Below are 25,561 nucleotides of genomic sequence, written 5' to 3'. Positions count from 1 at the left end.
GCAATCTGCTGTTTTCTTACTCTAAAAAGAATGGGTATTAGAGCAGATCATCTCTGTTCTGCATTGTTCTCATTATCTTTTAAGTATAACTCTTACATGGTCTGTTGCTTCTTTAGGAAAGGGGTTTGACACTCAGATTGCAGTGCACTCCATAATGACTACATCCCTGTATTATATTTTGGGAGGAAATTAATGTGTTTATGTTTTTGTTCCCAATTTCTGGAGAAGATTCAGAATATATCATTGGCTGGCATATGGCTGTTTGCTATGTTTGTTCGCCTGCTTTGAATTATGAACCCTAAATTGCAATCCACCTGCCACCATAAAAGAACATTATTTCAGGGACAAACAGCTCTAAAAGAGTGTTAACTCTGATGATGGTTGTTGTGGGATTCAGTCTCAGTTTGTTTGTGCGATACTGATGCCAATTATGTCTTGAATAAGTTTGTTTGATGTGATGTAGAACATTTAGGCAGTAGCTATTGACTGAATTTCCTGAGGCTTTTTTTTAGTATGTCAACTTGCTTTATGTCGGCTATGATTGCAGAATCTAATATGATTCTTCCTTTGTTTTTCTCCCCTTCAGGTTCAGGACTTACACTCAATAACTCCTGCTCACTTCTTAGAAGTAAGTGGTGCAGTGATACATCCCCTGTCTTACCAGCAGGTAGGTTGCAAAATTTGCTTAGCACTTGGAAGTTGGAATCCCTTGCCCCTTTTTTGCTCTGATTTTCCATATGTTGTTCCCTGAATATGATTACTTAGTTGCTTTTATCTTATGCCGTTTGAGGATGGTACTGCTGTTGTTGGCAGATAATTCGGCTTATTTTTGTCTCCTTGAACAGGCAAGAAATTTCCGTTTCCAATGCGGTCTTGTATATGTCTCAGAACCTGGGTTAGTTTACTTAATTATATTTATCAACATTGTCATACTTAAGTACTCAAAATGCATCTTGAAGGGGGGGAAAATACTTTGCACATGCATATGTTTTGGTTCCTACTTTCATGGGCATCCATTGGTAATGAAAATCACTTTTGTTGCTGAATGCACTAGCTTGCGTAAGATGCATTTCATTGCAATCATTATCTTTATAAACTCTTTTTACTAATTTATTGAATAATACTTGATTTTTGGCCATAATCCATGATATAAGATTTGAACTACCTATTATCGTAATTTCATTTAAGAAATTCTTTTTCCTTCCCTATGCATGGCATCCTGGGTTTGCATCATTGGTTTTGGAGGTTGAAAGATGATATATGCATAATGTTACTTTCAACAAGACATAGAATTTCTCTACTAAAATCATTTATTGTTATCCTTTTTGGCCGAAGTGAGAATATTGAAGTCCTGAATGACACAATTAGTGTACTTTAATCTTTTTCCATCATGAGGTTGCTTGCGTATTGCTGTGGTCTTTCACTGGTTGTTTGATAGCAAGATTTCCATATGGTGTAGGTATATGCTATTTAGAGCTGCTGTTCCTCGACATGCCATCATCAAGAAATTTGCTGGCGAGGAGATATCAAAACTTGAGGATCTAATCTCTGTTCTATCTAAGCATTCTCGGGGTGCTCGGGTTCCTTTAGAATATATAAGCTATCAGGATCGTCATCGGAAAAAGGTATTTTATTGTTGATCATTTGGTTTGACCTAATGTTGATGTTTGTAAAAACTGTGGTGGTTGAAAATTGTGCATATAGGCTATTGATGAATTGTAGATTCTTTTGAAAAATTGAATGTTAAGGTGTACTTTGATCCAATCATTATTTCTAACAACAAATGGATTATATAATGAATTGAGGTCGAGTGAGTACCAAGCAGTGTAGTAAAGAGTTCTTACCTTTCATTAGGCTATAATTTTTCATGGTATTTTGTCCAACTATTACTAGGCTTTTTATCAGACATAGGATTTTTTACCTACGCTGGGGTGTATGTCTTGAATTTACTGGGGTTCTAAATTTCTATGATCCAAAACCAATGTGCTTTAACATCCAATTTCTGTTTAGAATTGTAGACGAATCATGGTAGTGTCCTGATCAGGGTAATGCGATCTGGTCCACAGTTTTGTTTTAATACTGATCCGATTAATGTGGCATTTTACAAGTGTTGCTGGTTGGTTTGAATGGTTATACTTTAGGTAAATTGAACCAAATATGTGGTCTGTCTTATTTGTTGAACTTTGTGATTTATCATTATCTGTGTTAGTTTTTGAACTTTGTGATTTTGTTGGTGGATACAGTCTGTCTTGGTCACTGTTGATCGCCATGAATGGTATGCATCTCCTCAGATATACACTCGTGATGACAGCTTTGGACTATGGACAGCAAAGCCTGCCTTTCAACCAGAGTCCATGATGCCATCATCTGGTGTTAATGGCGAGGCTACTCATATGGAACACATACATCAAATTAACCGACAAGAGTTGACCGATGGTGTTTCTAGTATGGAAACCTGTTATGAGCATGCTTCTGCAGAATTGCATTCTGAGAATGAAGCAGGCATTTGTTCAAAGAAAAGACGAGTAGAAGAGGATATGTCATCTGATGGAGTTGTTGCTGAAGGTTTGTTAAATGAAACTGGTGAATTTAAGTTGGTGAATAATATTGCCACCGAAAATCCCGTGTTAAGTGACTATCCAGGTCCAACAGCTGCAGCAGCTAACGCTTCAATTGCTGAACGAGTAATAGAACCTACTCTTGTAATGTTTGAGGTAACAAATATCTGTTTATTTACATTGTTCTTTTTTGTGAACTACACAGTTTGACCTTTTCCTTTTGTTAATGTTTTTCGGTCACAACGTAATTATCATGGTAAATGATGATTTGCCATTGTCTTTAAGTCATTAATCATTCTTCTTTGATCATCATATTGTATGAATTCTTGCTGATTCTATGATTGTTGTTGAGATTGATATGGTCTGTTAATTGTTTCTCCTCCCTTTTTTTTATTAGAACTACCTAAGTCGACTTTCGTGGTTGCAGGTTCATGTGCCACCATCATGCATGCTTGATGGTGTCCATTCGCAGCATTTTTTTGGGACTGGTGTCATTATACATCATTCTCGAAGTATGGGCTGGTTGCTGTTGACAAAAATACAGTTGCAATTTCTTCGTCAGATGTGATGCTGTCCTTTGCTGCTTATCCAATTGAAATTCCTGGAGAGGTTAGCTATTTAAATTAATCATATTAGAAAACTAGCATATCTTATTGAGTTAATTTTTTTTTTACTGCAGGTTGTTTTTCTTCACCCTGTTCACAACTATGCAATAGTTGCATATGACCCCTTGGCTCTAGGGCCGGCTGGTGCTTCTGTGGTCCGTGCCGCAGAACTACTTCCTGGTGGGTTTGACATTTGCAATTATTCTACATAGTTGTCTTATGCTACAAGGTTTTCCTTCTTTTTGTGAATATACTGTATACTTTTTTTTGTTGATAAAAATGGGAGGTCTCATTAAAAACCCCCTTCATAATTATCAAGCTACGAGAATAACTTGGCGGACATTGGAAGGAGGAAAAGAGTACCTCAAAATTTTATTCCTGACATACCAATTACATCAATAGTTCATTACAACCATACACAACCAAAATATTTCCTAAAAAATAACCCACAATAATCTGCCAACTCATCTAAAACCTTCTCCCTAATTTAGAAATACTTTCCACTCTGTAGAACAACCTAGACTTCCTATACATAACAATACAGTATGCTAAACTACATACAGTTACCCAATTCCCCATTTTGCAAGCTCTCAGCCTTCCAATTAAAACATCTCTGAATATGTCTTAGAATTACATTTTTTATAGGAATATGAGTAGGCCTCATTAAAAAAACCCTTCACAACCTCCATGTTACAGCAGTAACATGAAGGACATTGGAAGGAGGAAAAGAGTGTCTAAGAATTTATTAACAGAACAATAATACAAAGCCTGTTCCTTAACAACCTTCTGTTACAACATAAAACTGAAAACCTAACATCCTACACTAATACATTTTTATTCGCCACCACTGCGCAAATTTCCTTGACCAAAGATTCGAACAAAACTGGGCAAGAACCAGGATTTTTAATCCACTCCAATTCCTTCAAACAGTCTGATTCCAAAATCAATCTTCCTTTAGAACCCCACTCCCTCTCAAAGAAAAAACTTAATCCTGTTTTAATTGCAAGCAGTTCAGCCAAAATAGGAGGGCCAGGCCCCACTTTCTCTGAGAAAGATCCCAACAGCTTACCATTTGAATCATGAATAAGACCACCAATACCCCATCTAAGCCACTCCTCCACTGCTCCATCAACATTAATCTTCAAAAAACCTGAGGGAGGAGGGGACCAAACAGGTGAATAGGATATCTCCTTCTTAGCTTTCCAATGCAAATCCGCCAAAGATGGGTCACTCACTAAGCCATCAAACTGCATATTAGCATAAGGAAATTTCGCCACAAACCATGAAACCAATCTAAATCTAATGAGAAATGACAGTTGAACTGAATCAAAATAACCTTTCTTGAAAACTATTTCATTCCTACACTTCCACACCGACCACATGATTGCGCATGGTATTAACGACCAAATGGGAGAGTAGCAAACTAACGCCATCCAAGCCACAATAAGATCAGCCGAATTACATGGCAGCACCGCTGTAACTTTCCAAAATCGCAAAAAGGAACACCAAACATACAAACTTACATGATACCATCAGATGCGAAATAGTTTATGGTTCGAGTCGACAAAGAGGGCACCAAACATCTTCCAAGCCTTCAACACCTCTTTTAGCAAGTTCCGATTTAACGGCCAGCTTCTTATGAATTACTTGGCATACAAAGGTTTCCACTCTCAGGGGTTCCATCCCAATCCAAACCTGCTTCGTCCAAATAGAATTTATAGGCTGCCGTTCATACATTAGCCTAACACGAAACTTTACTGAATAAATACCCTCCCCATTCCCCTGCCATATGCATCCATCGTTTTCCTCCTCACTGCTATGAATATTATGAAGCAAGGAATTTAGCTTTAACCATTGCCCTACCTCCCAATCAGAATGGTTTCTTCTCAAAGGAATGTTCCAACACCATTCCGATTGATTTCGGCATCTAAAATCAGCAATCATTCCCTCCTTATTAACTGATATCGCAAACAATCTCGGAAATTGCACCTTCAGAGGGTAACCACCCAACCAGTTATCAAACCAGAACCTTAAAGATTCACCATTCCCAACCTTAAAGATTCACCATTCTCAACCTGAAATTTTAAATGATTTTGAAAGCATTGCCCAAACTCATCCTCCTCACAATTATTCAGTATTCCTTTTCAAATCCAAGATACCCTGTTCGTTGCTGTAAGTTCAATCCGAATAGCTCTCGATCTACATTATACTTGTTGCACACCAATCTTTTCCACCAAGTGTCCCTTTCTATCGCAAATTTCCAAGACCATTTCCCTAGGAGTGCTCTATTTAGAAGATTCAAATCTAAAATACCAAGGCCTCCTAAATATTTAGGTTGGCACACGGTTGACCATTTAACCCAATGGATCTTCTTCTTCTCTTCCGACCCTCCTCACAAAAACTTGGCCATAATCTAATTTAGCTTCTTCAAGACATGGGTTGGTATTCTGAAAATTGACAGAAAAGATATGGGCAAGGAACCTTAAAAAATTGGTTAGGCAATTGATGAGAAAAGGATAACAAGATCATAGTTTTATGTTCATAGAAACCAATGTTGAACCAGACCAGACCGGCTAGCTTAATGGGTAATTAGCAGCAGTTCATCCAACTAGAACTAGATTGAACCATTTCAAACCAGTAAAAAACCAGGAACCAGAACTGGAAGAACCTGTGAAAAAACCAGTTAAACTGTAAATTCTAAGAAGTCATAAAAAATCCCAGAAATCCAGCTAAAACATCTCATTAAGAAAGACCCTTAGTTCTTATGCGGGTTCTGCAAGAATCCAAGACAAGAAAGAAAAATTAGATATGAACAAAGTTGAGGTTCCCCAAAGAAGAAGGCTTGGATGTGGCACAATGGTGGATGGGAAGAGTGATATGAGTTCTAAATCCAAATCCTCATCCTTTTGGCTTTTACAAGTGAAAGTTAAGTCTGAAGAGTGAAGACAAGTGAGATATTTTTTGTTGATGAAGTGTGAGATTGTGAAAGAGTGAAACTGTTATTATGTGAGAGCTGAAAGGATGAAGATAGGCACGGCAAATAACAAAGAAAAAATGCCCTTAAGGTGGGTTTCATTTCAATGTTGGACTTTTGTTGGGCTAAACGGCTAATGTAGGGTTTAAAAATAAATTAAAGGCCCAAACTATCTATGACGTAAGATACATTTTGTTGAATTGCCGGTTTAACTGGTTGAGCCAGTAATTGGATGTTGGACCGGTTCCACCACCGATCTGGGTTTTTTAACATTGTTGGAAACCGGTTTTGGTAATAAAATAAAGCAAGTCTTTTCTTATTTCTGCAATGGAAAAGGAGCTGAGGTGGAAAGTTAATATTGATTTCCATTTTTTTTTCTGTTACTTTTGTTGGTAAAACAAACATTGTGTTCTATTGGAGACAGAGGGCGCATTACATCGAGGAGATTCAGTCTATCTTGTGGGTTTAAGTAGAAGCTTACAAGCGACATCTAGGAAATCAGTTGTGACCAATCCATGTGCTGCTCTAAACATTGGCTCTGCTGATTGTCCACGGTACAGAGCAACAAATATGGAAGTAATTGAGCTTGATACTGGTATGTTTGCTTGTCATTACTTGAGTAGTAATCTAATTTTACCCATGTGCTATGTTCAATATACATATTCATCTTTTACTCTCTTGCAGATTTTGGTAGTACATTTTCAGGTGTGCTAACAGATGAGCATGGAAGGGTTCAAGCAATCTGGGGAAGCTTTTCAACACAGGTTTCCACTCTGACCGAAAAATATTAAAAGTGATAAAGTTTTCCTATATTAACCAGCCTTTTTGAATCAATTGCATTATGCCCAAGTATTCTGATGCTTGCTATCAATGATATCAGCTGAAATTTGGATGTAATTACATCAGAAGTGTAACCCCCTAGACCCGGCCTATGCGTTTTGACTAAGTCTAGTGGATCACATTATGATTCTTTAAGACATTTTTCCGAAACCGTTATTCAAACAATGTAAAATCACATTATAAATGACATGAAATTATAATAAATCATACTATCAAAACCTAACTTGTAAATATAATACCAATAAGTAATAAATTAATTTAAAACATATCTTAAAAATCAAATCACGATAAACCGAATAGTAATAGTAAAAATGTCATCATATTAAAATCCCATACTTTAAAATAAGGTCCATGTTAACAAAATAAAGACAACTTGCAAGGTAAAAACATTACAATCAAATATACTTCAAGAGATATGTTGATCCTCCAAGTGCTCAATCCAGGGTAACTAACCAACAGTATCTGAAAGGGGGAAAACATTTTCGAAAAGTGAGCTAGGCTCAGTGTGTCCCAACATTACCATAAAAATTTCAATAGGTACACTAAACAAATCATAGTCCATTAAGTCCCATAAAATTATACTGCAGTAAATCTCTTTACAAAGCGTTACACTAAGGGAACATCTTAGGGCCTGAGAGCCTACCCAAGATAGATTTCGGGGCCGTGGGGCCTACCTAAGAACACATCTTAGGGCCGCAGGGCCTACCCGAGAATGATCTCAGGGCCGCAGAGCCTACCTAAGAGTCACATTAGGTCCGTAAAATTTTCCAGCTTGATCAGAGCTGTACTTTATAAATTCGTATTCCAAAAATTTAATTGCACCGTGTTATAAATTCCATAAATCCATAAACATGGTAATCATATACCATTTCAAAACAAATATCAGATAACAGTCAAAATCCATAAATCATCACATTAAATCGGTGCATCAACAATACGGAAACCAAAGAATTCAGTGTACCACATATTAAAACAAATAAAACAGTTCAGTAATAAATAGGGAACACACCTCGATAATAGGTTCAAATCGTGGATCTACTGATTGCTGGTTTCACCACGCTCTGCTACAGTTTTCGAACCTAATTTATAATATCACTATATTACTAATGGGTAACATAAATAAATCTCTAAAATCATAAAATTTACGAGTCTTACGAGTGAATACTGGTATACGTGGTTTAACTGATCTAGAAGAGTTGGGTCGAGCTATCGAACGATCCGGAGAGTCTCTTGTACCTTCAAACAATAATAATTAATCAGCCCCAAATCTTACTTAATTGTTCAAAGCTAGAATTCTTAAGTATATAAGCATTTTTCGGGTTTGACTATCATTTTGGGGTATTTCGAGTCTGAATTTGGCCAAACGGACTGCGGAATCGGAATCAGGACGTCGAAAAACATAAAGTATGACTTTTTGAAAATTCAGATTCTTGGTCAAAGTCAAAGTCAACCACTTTGACCGTAGATTTGGAGACCTTCGGATTCGAATTTGACAAAACAGACCACGGAAACGGATTCGGCACGTCGAAAACTATCAGGATAGGTATACTCGGAAAAGATTAACGGTCGTTTAATGCTCGGTCAAAGCCATTTTAAGTTTTGGTCAAAGAAAGTCAACGGTCAACGGTCAACGGTCAACGGTCGGGTCGGGTCGGGTCAACGGTCGGGTCGGGTCGGGTCAAACCGGTCAAACCGGCTCAGACCGGTCAAACCGAGTCAGACCGGTCAAACCGGTTCGAACCGGTTGAAACCGGTCAAACCGGTCAGAACCGGTTGAAAACCGGTTAAACCGGTTTCCAGCAGCCACTCGCCCTGCGGCGGCGCGTGTGGCGCGTGAGGAGTCCTCCGGGGCCCTAAAAATCCCGGAAAAATTTCTAAAAATTATTTTGAGCGATTTCAAGATACTTACAACGATCGGTTCAAATTTTTGAACGGCGGAGAGCTCGATTTCAAATCGGCCGAATCTTTGACTGCACCACCTCCTCACGCGCCGCCGTCTACGGCGGACAAGGTTGACACCGGTGAACTCGGAACGGCACATGGAACACGATGGTGCGGGAGGTGTCGTAAACGGAGCAACGATCAGCGGTGAATTTAAGATTTCCTCGGCGATAGAGCTAACAAAACCGTCGCTACTTTGACTGGAAATTCCCGACGTTTGGCCGCGTTTCGCTTCAATTAATTTGAAGGGTTTGTTCCTCGCTCGATGATGAACACAACGGTGGGTTTAAAACGATGATCGGAATTTGGACGGCGTCGGAATCGGAGTTGGAAACTGCGTATGGGAAAGGAAAATTGGGAGCCTTTTGGTTCTGAAAATCAGAACCAAATGCACGCTTATAATCAAAGCTGCCGACAGTTTTAGGGTAAATTCAAGGCTTGGTCCTTGGATTTTCTTCACTTCTAAAATGGCCTATAAACTCTCATAAATTTTGATTTAGTCACCAACAATTTACCAATTTACACAATTAACCTCTAAAATTTCAATTAAATATTATTTTGAAAATCGGGTTGTTACAATTCTCCCCCTCTACAAGAAATTTCGTCCTCGAAATTTACCTTATGAGAATAGTTGAGGAAACTGAGCCTCCATTGACTCCAATGTCTCCCAAGTGGCTTCTGAGGGGCCTCGATTTCTCCATTGAACTTTGACCATTGGAATTCGTCTATTCCGAAGAACTCGTTCATCTCTCTCCAAGATCTGAATGGGCTCCTCTTCATATGACAAATCAGGTCTCAGCTCTACTTCTTCAACCTGAATAATGTGACCTGGATCTGGACGGTATCTCCTCAACATTGATACATGAAAGACATCATGAATACGACTTAGCTCAGAAGGCAACTCAAGCTGATATGCAACAGGTCCTACCCTCTTCAAGATACGAAATGGTCCAATAAATCTTGGACTCAATTTACCCTTACGCCCGAATCTTAATACTTTCTTCCAGGGTGAAACTTTCAAAAAGACCCGATCTCCCACTTCAAACTGTATATCCTTCCTTCTTTGATCTGCATAAGATTTTTGCCTATCAAATGCCTCTTTCAGACGGTCACGGATTAATCTGACTGTGTCCTCCGTCTCTCGCACTAACTCAGGTCCCAACGTTTTCCTATCACGCAACTCAGTCCAACAGATCGGAGTGCGACATTTACGCCCATAGAGTGCTTCATAGGGTGCCATACGAATACTGGTCTGATAACTGTTATTGTAAGCAAATTCAGCCAACGGCAAAAGTTCTCCCAACTACCATGAAAATCGATTACACAACCCCGCAACATATCCTCCAGAATCTGAATTACTCTCTCAGATTGACCATCAGTTTGTGGATGAAAGGATGTACTATAATCCAATCTTGTTCCCAAAGCCGTATGTAACGCCTTCCAAAATCTCGAAGTAAATCTCGGATCTCGATCAGAATAATAGACAATGGAACACCATGCAATCTGACAATCTCTGAAATATACAATCTTGCCAGCTTATCCAAAGTATAATTTACTCGCACAGGAATGAAGTGAGCTGACTTTGTAAGTCTGTCAACAATCACCCAAACTGAATCTTTTTTCAAAGGAGTCATAGGCAAGCCAGTAACAAAATCCATAGTAATACGCTCCCATTTCCATTCAGGAATTTTGATAGGCTGTAACAAACCTGATGGATGTTGATGTTCTGCCTTAACTTGCTGACAAGTCAAACACCTAGCCACAAAGTCAGATATGTCTTTCTTCATACCAGTCCAATAATACCTCTCTCTCAAATTCCGATACATCTTATCTCCTCCGGGGTGCATAGCATATGGACTACTATGAGCCTCAGTAAGGATAGTCTGCCTCAATTCAGCGTCATCAGGCACACAATATCTACCTTTAAAGCATAAAACTTCATCCTGATCAATTGCGTAATCTGTGTTTGTCCCCTGCTCTACTTGCTCAAAGATGGAAAGCAAGGAGCTATCAAGGGGCTGCTTAGCTTTGATCTCATCAACCAAGGTCGGCTTAACTTGCAATTCTGCTAACAAAGTGCCATCGTCATATAAATTCATCTTGGCCATTAAAGACCTCAACTCCGATACCGTCTTTCGACTCAAAGCATCTGCTACAATGTTAGCTTTACCAGGGTGGTAATCAATCACGCAATCATAATCCTTTAGAAGCTCTAACCAGCGACGCTGTCTCAAATTAAGTTCCTTCTGGGTCAGAAGATACTTTAAGCTCTTATGATCTGTGAAAATGTAACACTTCTCTCCATAAAGATAGTGTCTCCAAATCTTCAAGGCAAAAATTACTGCTGCCAACTCTAAATCGTGAGTAGGATAATTACTCTCATGCGGCCGCAGCTGACGGGATGCATAAGCCACCACCTTACTTTCCTGCATTAAAACACAACCAAGTCCTGAATGTGAAGCATCACTATACACTGTAAAATCCTTCCCGGACTCCGGTTGAATCAACACCGGTGCTTGAGTCAAAACCGCCTTTAATTTCTCAAAGCTCTCCTTTTGTGCCTCGCCCCAGTCAAACACATTCTTCCTTAACAACTTTGTCAAAGGAGAAGCAATGATCGAGAAGCCCTCAACAAAACGTCGATAATAACCAGCCAAGCCCAAGAAACTGCGGATTTCAGATACATTCTTAGGTCGTTTCCAATTCATAATAGCCTCTATCTTGCTGGGATCAACCTGAACACCTCGCGCAGAAATAATATGCCCCAGAAATGACACTTCTTGAAGCCAAAACTCACACTTGCTTAGTTTGGCATATAGACGATGCTCTCTCAAAGTCCGCAGAACGATCTTCAAATGCTCGTCATGCTCTGCCTCAGTACGAGAATAGATCAGAATATCGTCAATGAAGACCACCACAAATTGATCCAAATATGGTCGGAACACCCGATTCATCAAATCCATAAAAGCTGCAGGAGCGTTCGTCAAACCAAAAGGCATCACTAAAAATTCATAATGACCATATCTAGTGCGAATGGCCGTTTTTGCAACATCAGATCCTTTAACTTTCAATTGATAATACCCCGAACGAAGATCAATCTTAGAGAATACAATAGCTCCTTGCAGTTGATCAAATAAGTCATCAATCCTAGGTAGTGGGTATTTATTCTTGACCGTCATCTTGTTCAACTTCCGATAATCAATGCATAGCCTTAAAGACCCATCCTTCTTTTTCACGAACAAAACTGGAGTTCCCCATGGTGAAGTACTATGTCGGATAAATCCTCGATCGAATAATTCTTGCAATTGGACCTTCAACTCCTTAAGTTCCTTTGGAGCCATGCGATAAGGTGCCATAGAAATAGGTGAAGATCCCAGATAAGTCTCAATCTCGAACTCTACCTCTCTATCAGGAGGTAACCCAGGCAACTCCTCAGGAAAAACATCAGGAAACTCGCTAACTGTACGAATCTCCTCGATTGTGGACAATGCACCTTTAGTGTTCAAAATACAGGCAATGAACGTCTCATATCCCTTTCGGATCATACGATCAATTTCCATCGCTGAAACTATATTGGAGAGATAGCCACGCCGTTCACCAATTAACACAACAGTCCGACCATCTGAAGTCTTTAGGGTAGCTCGCTTGTACTCGCAATCCAGATTTACCTTGTGTTTATTCAACCAATCCATCCCAAGAATTAGATCAAACTCCTCTAGAGGAAGCTCCATAAGATCAGCGAGAAAAATTTCTCCCTGCACCTCCAAAGGACAACGCCGAAATACCTTATTCACTAATACCGCTTGTCCTACTGGACTTGTAACTGTAACAGTATTTTTAGTGTTCTCGATCGGAATCTGAAGGTTTCGAGATACTGAGCTCGATACATAGGAGTGGGTGGAGCCATTGTCCAATAGTGCAAAGTATGGAATGAAATAAATAGTAAATGTACCTGCAATAACCTCAGGCTCATCTCTGTCATCACGATGTCTAGTGGCATAAACCAAGGTTGGTTGTCTAGCCTCAGAAACTGTTGGCCCTCTATTTTGCTGAGGTCGGGCTCTACTGTCTGTCCTGGACGCTGAACCACGAGCCTTTACTTGGCTACGATCTCTATTTGGAGTATGTACTGTAGTCTGAGAACGCACAGGAGTCTGGGTAGCGATCCGCTCAGACGAAGCTAGCTGAGGACAATCCCTCCGGAAATGTCCACTAGATCCACAATGAAAACATGCTCCGGTCTTCCTATAACACTCTCCCGTGTGCCGTTTCCCACAAAAGTCACACTGAGGCACTAGAACCGGAACCGAAGAACCACCTCTACTAACAGCTGAAGGTGATGATACAGTAGGCCTGAAACGGGTATTGCTCCTCTGAGGGGCTGAAGTACGAGTCCTCTTACCGGAATGTGCGGATGATTCAGTAGGGCCAAAAGATTTCCTAGATCGCTCCTGATCAACACGCTCTCTACCAGAAGCTAACGCCTCCATCTCCTCAGCATCCTTGGCTCTGCTTACCAGCACATCAAAAATCTCATCTTGAAGGGCTACCACCTGCCTACGTAGCTCGTATCTGAGTCCAAAGGCAAATTTACGACATCGATCTCTTTCGGTAGGCACCAGACTGATTCCATACTTTAACAATTTCAAGAACTCTATCTCATACTCTGAAACAGTCATGTCACCCTGAACCAAGTCCTGAAACTGCTGTCGTCTCTGGACTAAGTAGCGCTCCCCCAAGAATCGGCTCCGAAAGCGTTCCTTGAAGAAATCCCATGTCAAACGATCAGTAGAAACACTACTGGTCACTGACTCCCACCATGTGTGGGCATTTCCATCTAACATCGCTACTGCCCCCAAATATCTCTTTGCTGAGTCCAAACCCAACTGATCCATGCGTCTTTCTGTATCCTGTAGCCAATCTTCTGCTTCAGTAGGAATTCCTCCAAGCTGTCCTCCAAAAGTCCTGACCCCATTAGCAATTAGAGTCTGCGAAATAGGAACCTCAGATACAACACCAGCAGCTCTGACTGCTCCCTGTATCAACTGCAGAAATTGTCTACTAAAAGTCTCATCCAAAGCAACTCCGGTAGATTCTGACTCAATATCTGTCGCTCCTATGATCGGTGTAGTCATGCCAATACCATCGGTAGGAGGCAGATTCGTTGGGGTCGTAGGAGCAGGATCACCTATCGGAGGTGGGGGATCTACTCGTATCTCATCGATCGGATCTGCAAATCTAGCCACTCGACCTCGTCCACGGCTAGTTCGACGACCACGTCTAGCACTCATTTTTGGTGGATCTCAAGTTTACTACAGAAGATAAAACTTATGGTTAGACAAGCACTTGGAGTCTCTAAACACAATTAAAATCTTAATAACTTTGTGACATGGCCTTAGTAACTTGTTTTGTAAATATTTCAAAATCGTATTTTCAATTTGGACTCATACACAATCCGAGGTTTAAAAACCAAAAGCTCTGATACCAATAAATGTAACCCCTAGACCCGGCCTATGCGTTTTGACTAAGTCTAGTGGATCACATTATGATTCTTTAAGACATTTTTCCGAAACCGTTATTCAAACAATGTAAAATCACACATTATAAATGACATGAAATTATAATAAATCATACTATCAAAACCTAACTTGTAAATATAATACCAATAAGTAATAAATTAATTTAAAACATATCTTAAAAATCAAATCACGATAAACCGAATAGTAATAGTAAAAATGTCATCATATTAAAATCCCATACTTTAAAATAAGGTCCATGTTAACAAAATAAAGACAACTTGCAAGGTAAAAACATTACAATCAAATATACTTCAAGAGATATGTTGATCCTCCAAGTGCTCAATCCAGGGTAACTAACCAACAGTATCTGAAAGGGGGAAAACATTTTCGAAAAGTGAGCTAGGCTCAGTGTGTCCCAACATTACCATAAAATTTCAATAGGTACACTAAACAAATCATAGTCCATTAAGTCCCATAAAATTATACTGCAGTAAATCTCTTTACAAAGCATTACACTAAGGGAACATCTTAGGGCCTGAGAGCCTACCCAAGATAGATTTCGGGGCCGTGGGGCCTACCTAAGAACACATCTTAGGGCCGCAGGGCCTACCCGAGAATGATCTCAGGGCCGCAGAGCCTACCTAAGAGTCACATTAGGTCCGTAAAATTTTCCAGCTTGATCAGAGCTGTACTTTATAAATTCGTATTCCAAAAATTTAATTGCACCGTGTTATAAATTCCATAAATCCAAACATGGTAATCATATACCATTTCAAAACAAATATCAGATAACAGTCAAAATCCATAAATCATCACATTAAATCGGTGCATCAACAATACGGAAACCAAAGAATTCAGTGTACCACATATTAAAACAAATAAAACAGTTCAGTAATAAATAGGGAACACACTTCGATAATAGGTTCAAATCGTGGATCTACTGATTGCTGGTTTCACCACGCTCTGCTACAGTTTTCGAACCTAATTTATAATATCACTATATTACTAATGGGTAACATAAATAAATCTCTAAAATCATAAAATTTACGAGTCTTACGAGTGAATACTGGTATACGTGGTTTAACTGATCTAGAAGAGTTGGGTCGAGCTATCGAACGATCCGGAGAGTCTCTTGTACCTTCAAACAATAATAATTAATCAGCCCCAAATCTTACTTAATTGTTCAAAGCTAGAATTCTTAAGTATATAAGCATTTTTCGGGTTTGACTATCATTTTGGGGTATTTCGAGTCTGAATTTGGCCAAACGGACTGTGGAATCGGAATCAGGACGTCGAAAAACATAAAGTATGACTTTTTGAAAATTCAGATTCTTGGTCAAAGTCAAAGTCAACCACTTTGACCGTAGATTTGGAGACCTTCGGATTCGAATTTGACAAAACAGACCACGGAAACGGATTCGGCACGTCGAAAACTATCAGGATAGGTATACTCGGAAAAGATTAACGGTCGTTTAATGCTCGGTCAAAGCCATTTTAAGTTTTGGTCAAAGAAAGTCAACGGTCAACGGTCAACGGTCGGGTCGGGTCGGGGTCAACGGTCGGGTCGGGTCGGGTCAAACCGGTCAAACCGGCTCAGACCGGTCAAACCGAGTCAGACCGGTCAAACCGGTTCGAACCGGTTGAAACCGGTCAAACCGGTCAGAACCGGTTGAAAACCGGTTAAACCGGTTTCCAGCAGCCACTCGCCCTGCGGCGGCGCGTGTGGCGCGTGAGGAGTCCTCCGGGGCCCTAAAAATCCCGGAAAAATTTCTAAAAATTATTTTGAGCGATTTCAAGATACTTACAACGATCGGTTCAAATTTTTGAACGGCGGAGAGCTCGATTTCAAATCGGCCGAATCTTTGACTGCACCACCTCCTCACGCGCCGCCGTCTACGGCGGACAAGGTTGACACCGGTGAACTCGGAACGGCACAAGGAACACGATGGTGCGGGAGGTGTCGTAAACGGAGCAACGATCAGCGGTGAATTTAAGATTTCCTCGGCGATAGAGCTAACAAAACCGTCGCTACTTTGACTGGAAATTCCCGACGTTTGGCCGCGTTTCGCTTCAATTAATTTGAAGGGTTTGTTCCTCGCTCGATGATGAACACAACGGTGGGTTTAAAACGATGATCGGAATTTGGACGGCGTCGGAATCGGAGTTGGAAACTGCGTATGGGAAAGGAAAATTGGGAGCCTTTTGGTTCTGAAAATCAGAACCAAATGCACGCTTATAATCAAAGCTGCCGACAGTTTTAGGGTAAATTCAAGGCTTGGTCCTTGGATTTTCTTCACTTCTAAAATGGCCTATAAACTCTCATAAATTTTGATTTAGTCACCAACAATTTACCAATTTACACAATTAACCTCTAAAATTTCAATTAAATATTATTTTGAAAATCGGGTTGTTACAAGAAGATCATCAATTTGTGAGGGGCATCCCAGTTTATGCAATAAGTCAAGTCTGGACAAGATCATAGCTGGTGCGAATGGACCGCCTCTTCTCATAAATGGTGTCAAAAGGCCGATGCCGGTTGTGAGGATTCTAGAGGTTGAATTTTATCCTACTCTGCTTTCAAAGGCCAGAAGCTTTGGATTGAGCGATGACTGGATACAAGTATTCTTTTTGTTTCTTTTTCTATCAACTTTCTATAGCAATTTTTGTTTTTGAAACAACATTTTGGCAATACTTAGGACATGCTAGGGAGAATAGCCTCTTTGCAGTTTTCTTTGTGTATTTGTGACATTTCCACATGGTCACATCAATATCATTTTATTTTCTTAGGCTCTTGCTAAGAAAGATCCAGTTCGACGTCAAGTTTTACGTGTTAAAGGTTGTTCGGCAGGATCAAAAGCTGAAAATTTATTAGAACAAGGTGACATGGTTTTAGCAGTAAATAAAGAGCCTGTTACTTGCTTTCGTGACATAGAATATGCTTGTCAAGCATTGGACAATGGGGACAATGGTGGGAACCTTAATATGACCATTTTTCGGCAGGTAAGCAATAGATACAGGCAGAAAGATTATCAATTCCGCATTGTAATTATTACATTATTAGTTTGACTAAAAGAATTTTCATAAGCTTCAGTACTATATAAATGCTTTGTGTTTTGTACTTAAAAGTTTTATTAATACCATTTTGCCTGACTTCCTTTGTAATTGTCTTGTTTGCCAGGGGCGTGGAATTGATCTTCTTGTGGGTACAGATGTTAGGGATGGAAATGGGTCAACACGAGTTATTAATTGGTGTGGTTGTATTGTTCAGGATCCTCATTCAGCTGTGCGTGCTCTTGGATATCTTCCTGAGGAAGGGCATGGCGTTTATGTGGCACGGTAAGGGTCTTTTTCCTCTTAGTAGAAAAGTATCCGTATTCTTTTAGTTGGAAAGTAATGATGAGAACATAGCATGTGGTAGTAAAGCAGTGGAACCTTTTTTAGCCTCGATAATACATTATAACCCTGCTACTGAACTAATTCTACGTTTGGTTACATAAGTATTGATACAAGGAAAATCTTGATCATTACATGAGTTTTAAAATAATTTAGCATAACATAAAGAAGAATCAATACAAATCTAAACTTGAGATTATAAAGATAAAAGCTCAACTTAAAAGTAATACCTATTCAAAATAAGCAATATATATTCCTTCTCTTTGTTCAAACTTAATCATTTGAGTGGTTAAAATTACCAATTGTTGTTAGTTTATTGCTAACTCATTTACAAAAACATAAGGAAAAAATAGCATTCCTCCCAAACGTAGCATAATTGAATTCCTTGACCAATTTATGAACATACCTGAAGGTAGAAAAATTCTTGCTAGTTTGATTGCTCAAAGCCGTGATTAGAATCTGATTTTAAACATAAGATATCAGGTTAATTGAACTTGTATGCTTTGAAGCTTTTTATAAACCTTGGTGGCTTTAGGATCTGGCATATATTAATAACTGCTAACTTCGCGAGAGTGACAATCAAATACCATTTGGAATTTGTTGAATCTCTATTTGATTATTCTCAGAAGCTTTTTGCTGATTGTAGCAGAACATTTGACAAATAATTAGTACATATTTATCTCATTTTTCTAAAGCTCTAAGATAACGTGCTAATAAGTAAATTTTTACTTCAGTTAATGGTCTCATTCTGTAAGAGAAACATAGGCACCAGTATTAACCAAATCTTAAAGATCATTCTAAGATATTTCAAATTATAATTTCAATTAAGGTGAGCCTGTTTTCACATGTTTCCGCTTTTCAACAAAAAATTGTGGGCTATCATTCTATGATATTCAAGTCAAATGTTTCAGCTTTTGAATTAAGAATTCAGGAACCCAATGCTCTAGTAAGAGGCTTTTATAATACTCTAGTTCAAATGTTATTTGAGCTAATCTGCTGAGTATTACATTACTAATCCAGTAAAATTCTGTTGTTCTATATGCCGCATTGGCAGTTTAAACACCCACACACGAAAACACGTTTCTATTTCGGAAACCCATACCTTTTTAACTGAAGTTACATTTGCAATAGTTTGTGTATTTCTTGTAACAATCTGTTCTTTTTCTCAGGTGGTGTCACGGTAGTCCTGTTCATAGATATGGGTTATATGCCCTACAATGGATCGTTGAAGTTAATGGAAAACCAACTCCTGATTTAGATGCTTTTGTGAATGTAACAAAGGTAACACTTGTTTTCATTTCCTTCTTTGCCAGACTCGATACGATTTATTAGCTTTTTCTTCTCTTTTTTAATATTTATTCCCTAGTTGTTTAGCATTGGTTAGTTGAATGATAATTAAATGCCCTATTTATGTGAACAGAAATTAGAACACGGGGAGTTTGTTCGTGTGAAGACTTTCCATTTGACTGGTAAGCCTCGAGTTCTAACGTTGAAGCAGGATTTGCACTACTGGCCTACATGGGAGTTGAGATTCGATCCAGATACCACAATCTGGAAAAGAAGGATGATCAAGACCTTAGATTGTCGCAGCTAGTGAACCCGGATCACATGGTCATATTACTTGTTTTCTTCAGGAAGCAATGGACCCTGAAATTGGCTTGGCTGTGGGTCAATTGACAATTCGGGAAGAGACTCAAGAACTGCTGATGGCATCGGCGTCTACCTACTGTACATTGCCGATTGGTGAGCTATAAGTTTGAAGAAGACTAGTTATCGAGAATCAATCCGGTGAGACCTAAAGCGTTTATATTTTCATATGACGTGATAAATACAGACATAGGTAAATGATTGCACGAAATAAAGAGAACAAACCTTTAGTTGTATTGAGTTCCAAATGGGTTTTATAAATGTAGTACTGGCAGAGATTTAACACTTTAACTGGATTCCCATTCCCCTTAATTCCATTGAAGTTGGATAGTGTACATTCACGATGAAAAAGAATCTAAGCTCCCTAACATTTGACAACTAATGTAATAACTGGAATTCAATGAAACATGGAATTAAATTGATTTTTATTAGAGTAAAAACCAATAATTAGGAATGATCGGTTTAATTTTAATGTTAATAACTATCTTTTCTTTGTGGTTCAAACAAAAGCAAGGGATTAATCCAAGGTTAACTATAAATCCTCCATTTCATTTCCACAAAGAATATGGTTCAAACAAAAGCAAGGGGATTAATCCAAGGTTAACTTATAAATCCTCCATTTCATTTCCACAAAGAATACATGACGTATCTATCGTTGGATTTTAAAACATATATATATATATATATATATATATATATATATATATATATATTAGAAATGTAATGTTTCAATTTCTCATGAGATCGTTACAATGATCTTAGTACTATAAACCAATACACAAGTGATCTTATTTGAAGTTTCCAAATATTAGAGAAAAACTAAAAATATATGTAATCCTAAGTGACAATTTATACTACATTTTTTAATTAAATATTTTATATTTTAAATTATTTATTAACATGGTATATAAACAAATGATATTATATTAATATATAAAGTAAATCTAGTATTTCATTCAAAATCGGCATCGACACTCAAGTACTTCCCCTCCTTCCCTCTCTCTCTCTATCTCTCTTTGTTTCTCACAATTTCTCAAATTATAATTGGTTCCACCATTGTTGGGGTGTCTTATTTGCAGGTATTTTCTGTGGGGCCTGCTTTTAAAGGAATTAAAATGATTCCCCCGGGGGTTCATTTCGTCTTCTACAGCTCTTCTACCAGGTTATTTATATATAAAAAACTTCTCTTTTTCTATATAATAGTTGCAAAGTCATCAGGCATCAGCTAAATTATGTTTAGTACCTTTTCAGTTGAATTAGTTGTTGGTGTCATAAATGATTATTCTTTATATCATTATGGTAACTACTGAATTAAGCTTTAAAGTATTGTTGGTTTGATGTTCTTCTACGTGAATGAACATTGGGCAACTGAAATTTTCATGTTATAACAAGGAGAAAAAAATAGTGTGGCTTTGATGAAGATGCTATGCGGACGTGTTGGAATTTACAGAACGATAAGATTTTGGAGTGAATGCACAAGGAAAATGTGGGTGTTGCACCTTTTTGTGATTAATGAATGGAGCAAATTTGTGGTGGTTTTCGTATGTAAAGATGAGGCCTTTGAAAATATATGAGTTAGTGGACGATGATCCTTTCAGGAGGAGAGATAGAACTCTATAAACACATTTTTAATGAATTGATAAGTAAAATTAGAAGTGGATCACATGTAACAGGAATGAAGAAACTTACTTTGTTGTTATTTTTCTTGGTAGTAACCTGATAAGATCTTAACCCATCACCTGATACAAGATATATCACTAGATCAAATTAGCATAACGTGCTTCCTCATTATTTGCTTCTATACTTCATTTAGAGATGAATATCATTGGCCTTCATTGGTTAACATGCAGAGATGGCCAAGAGTTTTCACCAATTATTGGCTTCTTTATCGATGCTGGCCACTCTCAGGTTTGAACTCCTCTGAACATGCTTATAGAAAATTTTTGGTTGTAGAAAAGGTAAACACAGTTTTTTATTGTCATAGGATAAAGTTTTCTTGATTCTAATATTTATTGTGTACTGCTGTATTATTCCCTCTTTTCTAATTAAGGTGTTTATGAGCACTTATATTATCTAAACTACAATAGTTGAGATGCAGCCATTGTTATCTATCTTCTTTGCTGAGTAAAAATGCAGGCTGGTTAGTGTTTTAATTTTTCCATTTGCTTGTTCCTCACTGATATGTTAGAATCTTTCAAGAATATGGGCTCAAGTAAACACAAAGTTCTTGTTAATTCATCTCATATAGGGAGTAAGACATAACTTGTATGAATATATCTTTCCACTGACAGGTGGTTGTTCGTGTGTGGGATCAACAAGAGGAATGCTTGATCAGAGTTCCAGAAGAAGAGGTTCATATTCTTGTTAATTCTGCTTCTTGTATTCTTTTTGATGACCATTTACATATCAATTCCTAGTAGAATGATAATGACAGATTTTGTAACATGGGAATTCAAGCCTCAAAAGTTGGGTTGTTATCCTGTCCACTAGATTTTTGCCTGTTAATTTCTATTACATTAATCATCACCATTTTTATGTCTAGACCCACTTATGAATTGTGCAAGTCATACTTATAAAAGGTGATTGAAGTAACTTGTATTGGATGGTAATGGATAGGAAAACAATGCATATAATTAGTTTGTTCTTCATTTCTGTTTCTAGGAAAGAGAGATACACACAAGCAGTTAGAAGTTTGGAGTTCGACAAGAATCTGGGCCCCTATGATCTAAGCCAGTATGTAGATTGGAAGAGATTGTCTAATTACATTACAAAAAGCACCATTGAACGATTAGGTTTGTTCTCCATGTGTATGTCACTTTTCTTATGATGTGTTTACTTTTGCTTATGTATGGAAGCTTACGCTTTTAATACTTCACCTGGGTTGCTTATGTTTCTGTTTTATCATTTTTCTTGGTTTTAACAGGGGATTATATGGTATCTAGTGAGATTAATCAGAAACTTGTGGGCTAGGTAGACTGCTCATTAACATCATAATTTTGAATGGCAATTTGTACTGCATTCATTTTTTAGCAATGTGCAAAAAGGTTTTAGAGTTCCATTAACAGGTTTAACAGAATGATTGAGACTTGAACCTAGTAGATATGCCATATTGTTATACTTGCCATAAACAATGGATCCTGAAAGAAAACTCTTATGATTCATGAAATTTGTTGATTTGGTTTCATCAAAATGGGTGCTTGACTTGTGGCTGTTAAGATTACACTGTTTACCTGGGGTATCCATGTGTTACGTGTTGTATTTTTTATGTTTAGTGATATGACAACTTTGTTGGGTTTAGATATATAACATTCTCTCCGATTATAGTTACCTTAGAATGATCTAACATGATGCATCCAATGTTCAGAACCCATTGGAGGAGAAATTACGGTTACACATGAATCTGGGATTGTGAAGAATACTTGTAAAAGTGCTGTGGAGAAAGCTTTAGATGAGCAGTTGAGGAATAGTAAGTTCTCTACACCTGCTGAGAAGCATCCAAAAAGAGGATGCTACTATACAGTAATACCCCGTATCATAAAGCGCAAGGGAGTTGAAAGTCAACAACTTACTTCTTTGAATCTTTGACAAGGCAAGTATTGCTAAATCATGGAGTTTAGCATAATTAAATTTGAAAATCTTCTGAATGGAATTTTCTAATTTAATTGTAATCTTTTTTCTTCTCTATGCAGACTGAACTATTAGAGACCATAATGGTGAAGGGTTATGGTGGCTCTGAAGAGTCACTTCTTGGGGAGCTGCAATTTGCGTTTATAGCTTTTCTGGTATAAAATAGAATAACGTGACATTTTACCTTAAGATTGGATTTTGTTTGAATTTTACACATTTAATGAACCTGCAGATGGGGCAATCACTTGAAGCGTTCATGCAATGGAAATCTTTGGTTAGCCTTCTGTTAGGCTGTACTGAGGCTGTAAGTATTCATCTTCCAATTTTTGATTAACTTGCAAACTAGTGTATTTGAAATGGTGGTTTCTAACTTTAATGGTCACATTATGTTGTTTTTTTAATATTAAGTGTTAAGTTAATTGACCCATTATCAACGATTAGGGGTGTATATATACCGAATGAGGAGGTGACTAACTACTGGTTCTTTTTTGTTATCCTGATAGATTGAACTTTTAGCATTCTGAGTAGACAGCCAATGCTTGACACGATGATTTGAATTAAACCAGACTCTTGAATGCTTAACACTGTCACATGAAGCTTCAACAATAGAAGCAACAACTTGAATGTTAATATATATGAATATGGATGCTCGATTATAGAAAAAATTATTGGTAAGAGATCTTAGGTCTGACCTTGGATGCACAAAATCCATCCCAACCATCAAACATTCTGTCTGCTTCGTAAATGTTTTTGTTGGCTCCATTCAAAATGTTTACATTCCCCTTCACGTATATTCATCTTTTTGGCTCGTTTTCATTGTTAAATTGCTTGGGGTGCTTGTTTACAGCCAATGGATTTGTTATTTTGTTTGGTCTTGATTTTTCTGTTGTATAAATTTGCAGCCTTTTCGTACGAGGAGTCAGTTGTTCACTAAGGTAATTTTCTAAATTGAATGTCTCTCTCCCTCCCTTCCTCCCTCTCTCACTTTCTGCTTGATATCCGTCATCACGTTATGCCTTTTGCCTGCTTTGATGTTTATAGTTTAATGTTAATTTCTAACATATGGTAAGCTTGTGACAGTTCATTAAGGTCATCTACTATCAACTAAAATATGGACTTCAGAAAGATCGCAGTGTTGGAGAGGCAGGTGCATCAGCATTATTAGACGATTCGTGGTTCTCTTCCGATAGCTTTCTGCACTGCCTTTGCAAGGTAGTTTCATGGTTTTCAGATACATGGTAGTGTTGACCGATTGTTTGCGTGATTATTTTGCCTCGAGATAAGACTAAACCTGCCTCTTTTCATCAATTGCTGGTATTTTGTAACCATTTTTTTCAGAAACATTAGCCTACTCTTACATTTGATTAGTGGTTTGATGATGGAATTACAGGATTTCTTTTCTCTGGTGGAAGATGCTTCAATTGTTGATGGAGATCTTCTCTCATGGGTATGTGCACTAAGCATGCTCCTTCTATGTTCAGTTTCAATCCTGAGTTTCGATCTTTATGCACTTGCAGACAAGGAAATTAAAAGAGCTGCTTGAAAACAGTTTAGGATGGGAGCTCCAACCGAAAAGTGCAGTCGATGGAATCTACTTTGAAGAAGATGATGAGGTCTCTCTAATGTTTTCATCTCCATGATATTCAAACTCTCTCTTTGTGTCGTAAATACATACGTATCCGTTTTGACTTGTGCAGTATGCTCCCGTGATCGAGATGTTGGAGGAGCCAAGCGGCGGGAGCGAACACATGACAGCTTAGGCAGTAGCATCATGTTTTGTTATTATTCGTTTAACACTTATAACGGCATCCTCATTACTCTTCAGTCTTAAACATCACCATACAGATAGGCCGACAGCTGTGAAGGTCGAGAGTTTTCACCTGGCTCCGTACATATCGGCCGTTTGGAGAGTAAAAAGAAAAAGAAAAACTTGAAATTAACTGTGTAAATCAATCATCTACAGTACTTTGTACTTTCTATCTTTGTTTCATATCACAGACACCAACTGCTAGTGATCATGAAGATGTGCTTAATTTAGTGCTGTTTTTCTTTTGAGAGTATCTTATTTTTAACATAATCTCTCTTTCCTGAGTTTTAAGACGATTGACCATTGAACCTACCATGCCATTATAATTCATAGCACTTAAAGTTTGAATCTACATAATTATTTACTTTTAAATATCGTCACTAAATATTTCAGCTAGGCCAATTAAACGGTTGCTATTTTTCTATGGGTAAATAAAGTCGTTTGTCACTTAACTTCAATGTAGTCATTGATTTTTTAATTTCTTTTTGCTGATGTGAAAGATATTTTTTTTTTGTTTAAGTTTATGGAGTTATAATACGATCACTATATTATCGTTTTATAACAAATTGATCACTTAGTTATTACCGGTTGATACTCCACTCATAAAAGATTAATGTAACACATTCGACTGACTTATTTAATATTCAGTG

The 25,561-nt window shown here is 38.0% G+C and overlaps 2 protein-coding genes across 2 annotated transcripts in view; both read left to right on the top strand.

Annotated features, from left to right (window-relative positions):
* Positions 1-19,710, top strand: part of LOC120189119 (protease Do-like 7) — a 40,956-nt gene extending 21,246 nt beyond the window's left edge. The window contains 15 exon segments of the mRNA XM_039192454.1: positions 587-667; positions 846-895; positions 1,460-1,625; positions 2,244-2,714; positions 2,986-3,070; positions 3,073-3,167; positions 3,238-3,343; positions 6,562-6,732; positions 6,822-6,901; positions 7,018-7,041; positions 16,853-17,056; positions 17,225-17,437; positions 17,616-17,773; positions 19,000-19,111; positions 19,251-19,710. Of these exon segments, the coding sequence (XP_039048385.1) occupies positions 587-667; positions 846-895; positions 1,460-1,625; positions 2,244-2,714; positions 2,986-3,070; positions 3,073-3,167; positions 3,238-3,343; positions 6,562-6,732; positions 6,822-6,901; positions 7,018-7,041; positions 16,853-17,056; positions 17,225-17,437; positions 17,616-17,773; positions 19,000-19,111; positions 19,251-19,424 (2,190 nt within the window). The 3' untranslated portion in view covers positions 19,425-19,710.
* A 734-nt stretch (positions 19,711-20,444) lies between these two features.
* LOC120188693 (protein AAR2 homolog) lies at positions 20,445-25,051 on the top strand. The gene is made up of 13 exons (XM_039192106.1): positions 20,445-20,456; positions 20,557-20,639; positions 21,328-21,385; positions 21,769-21,829; positions 22,141-22,269; positions 22,842-23,058; positions 23,160-23,259; positions 23,337-23,408; positions 24,007-24,039; positions 24,185-24,316; positions 24,495-24,551; positions 24,622-24,717; positions 24,802-25,051. Exons 2-13 carry the CDS (start codon positions 20,593-20,595, stop codon positions 24,862-24,864), a joined length of 1,065 nt encoding a protein of 354 aa, XP_039048037.1. The 5' UTR covers positions 20,445-20,456; positions 20,557-20,592; the 3' UTR covers positions 24,865-25,051.
* Positions 25,052-25,561: the final 510 nt, after the last annotated feature.

This window comes from Hibiscus syriacus, unplaced genomic scaffold, assembly GCF_006381635.1.
Source record: "Hibiscus syriacus cultivar Baekdansim isolate YM2019G1 unplaced genomic scaffold, ASM638163v2 tig00116951_pilon, whole genome shotgun sequence".
NCBI lineage: Eukaryota > Viridiplantae > Streptophyta > Magnoliopsida > Malvales > Malvaceae > Hibiscus > Hibiscus syriacus.
The sequence above is the reverse complement of the archived record's forward strand: the minus strand, read 5'-3'. Positions and strand labels throughout refer to the sequence as shown.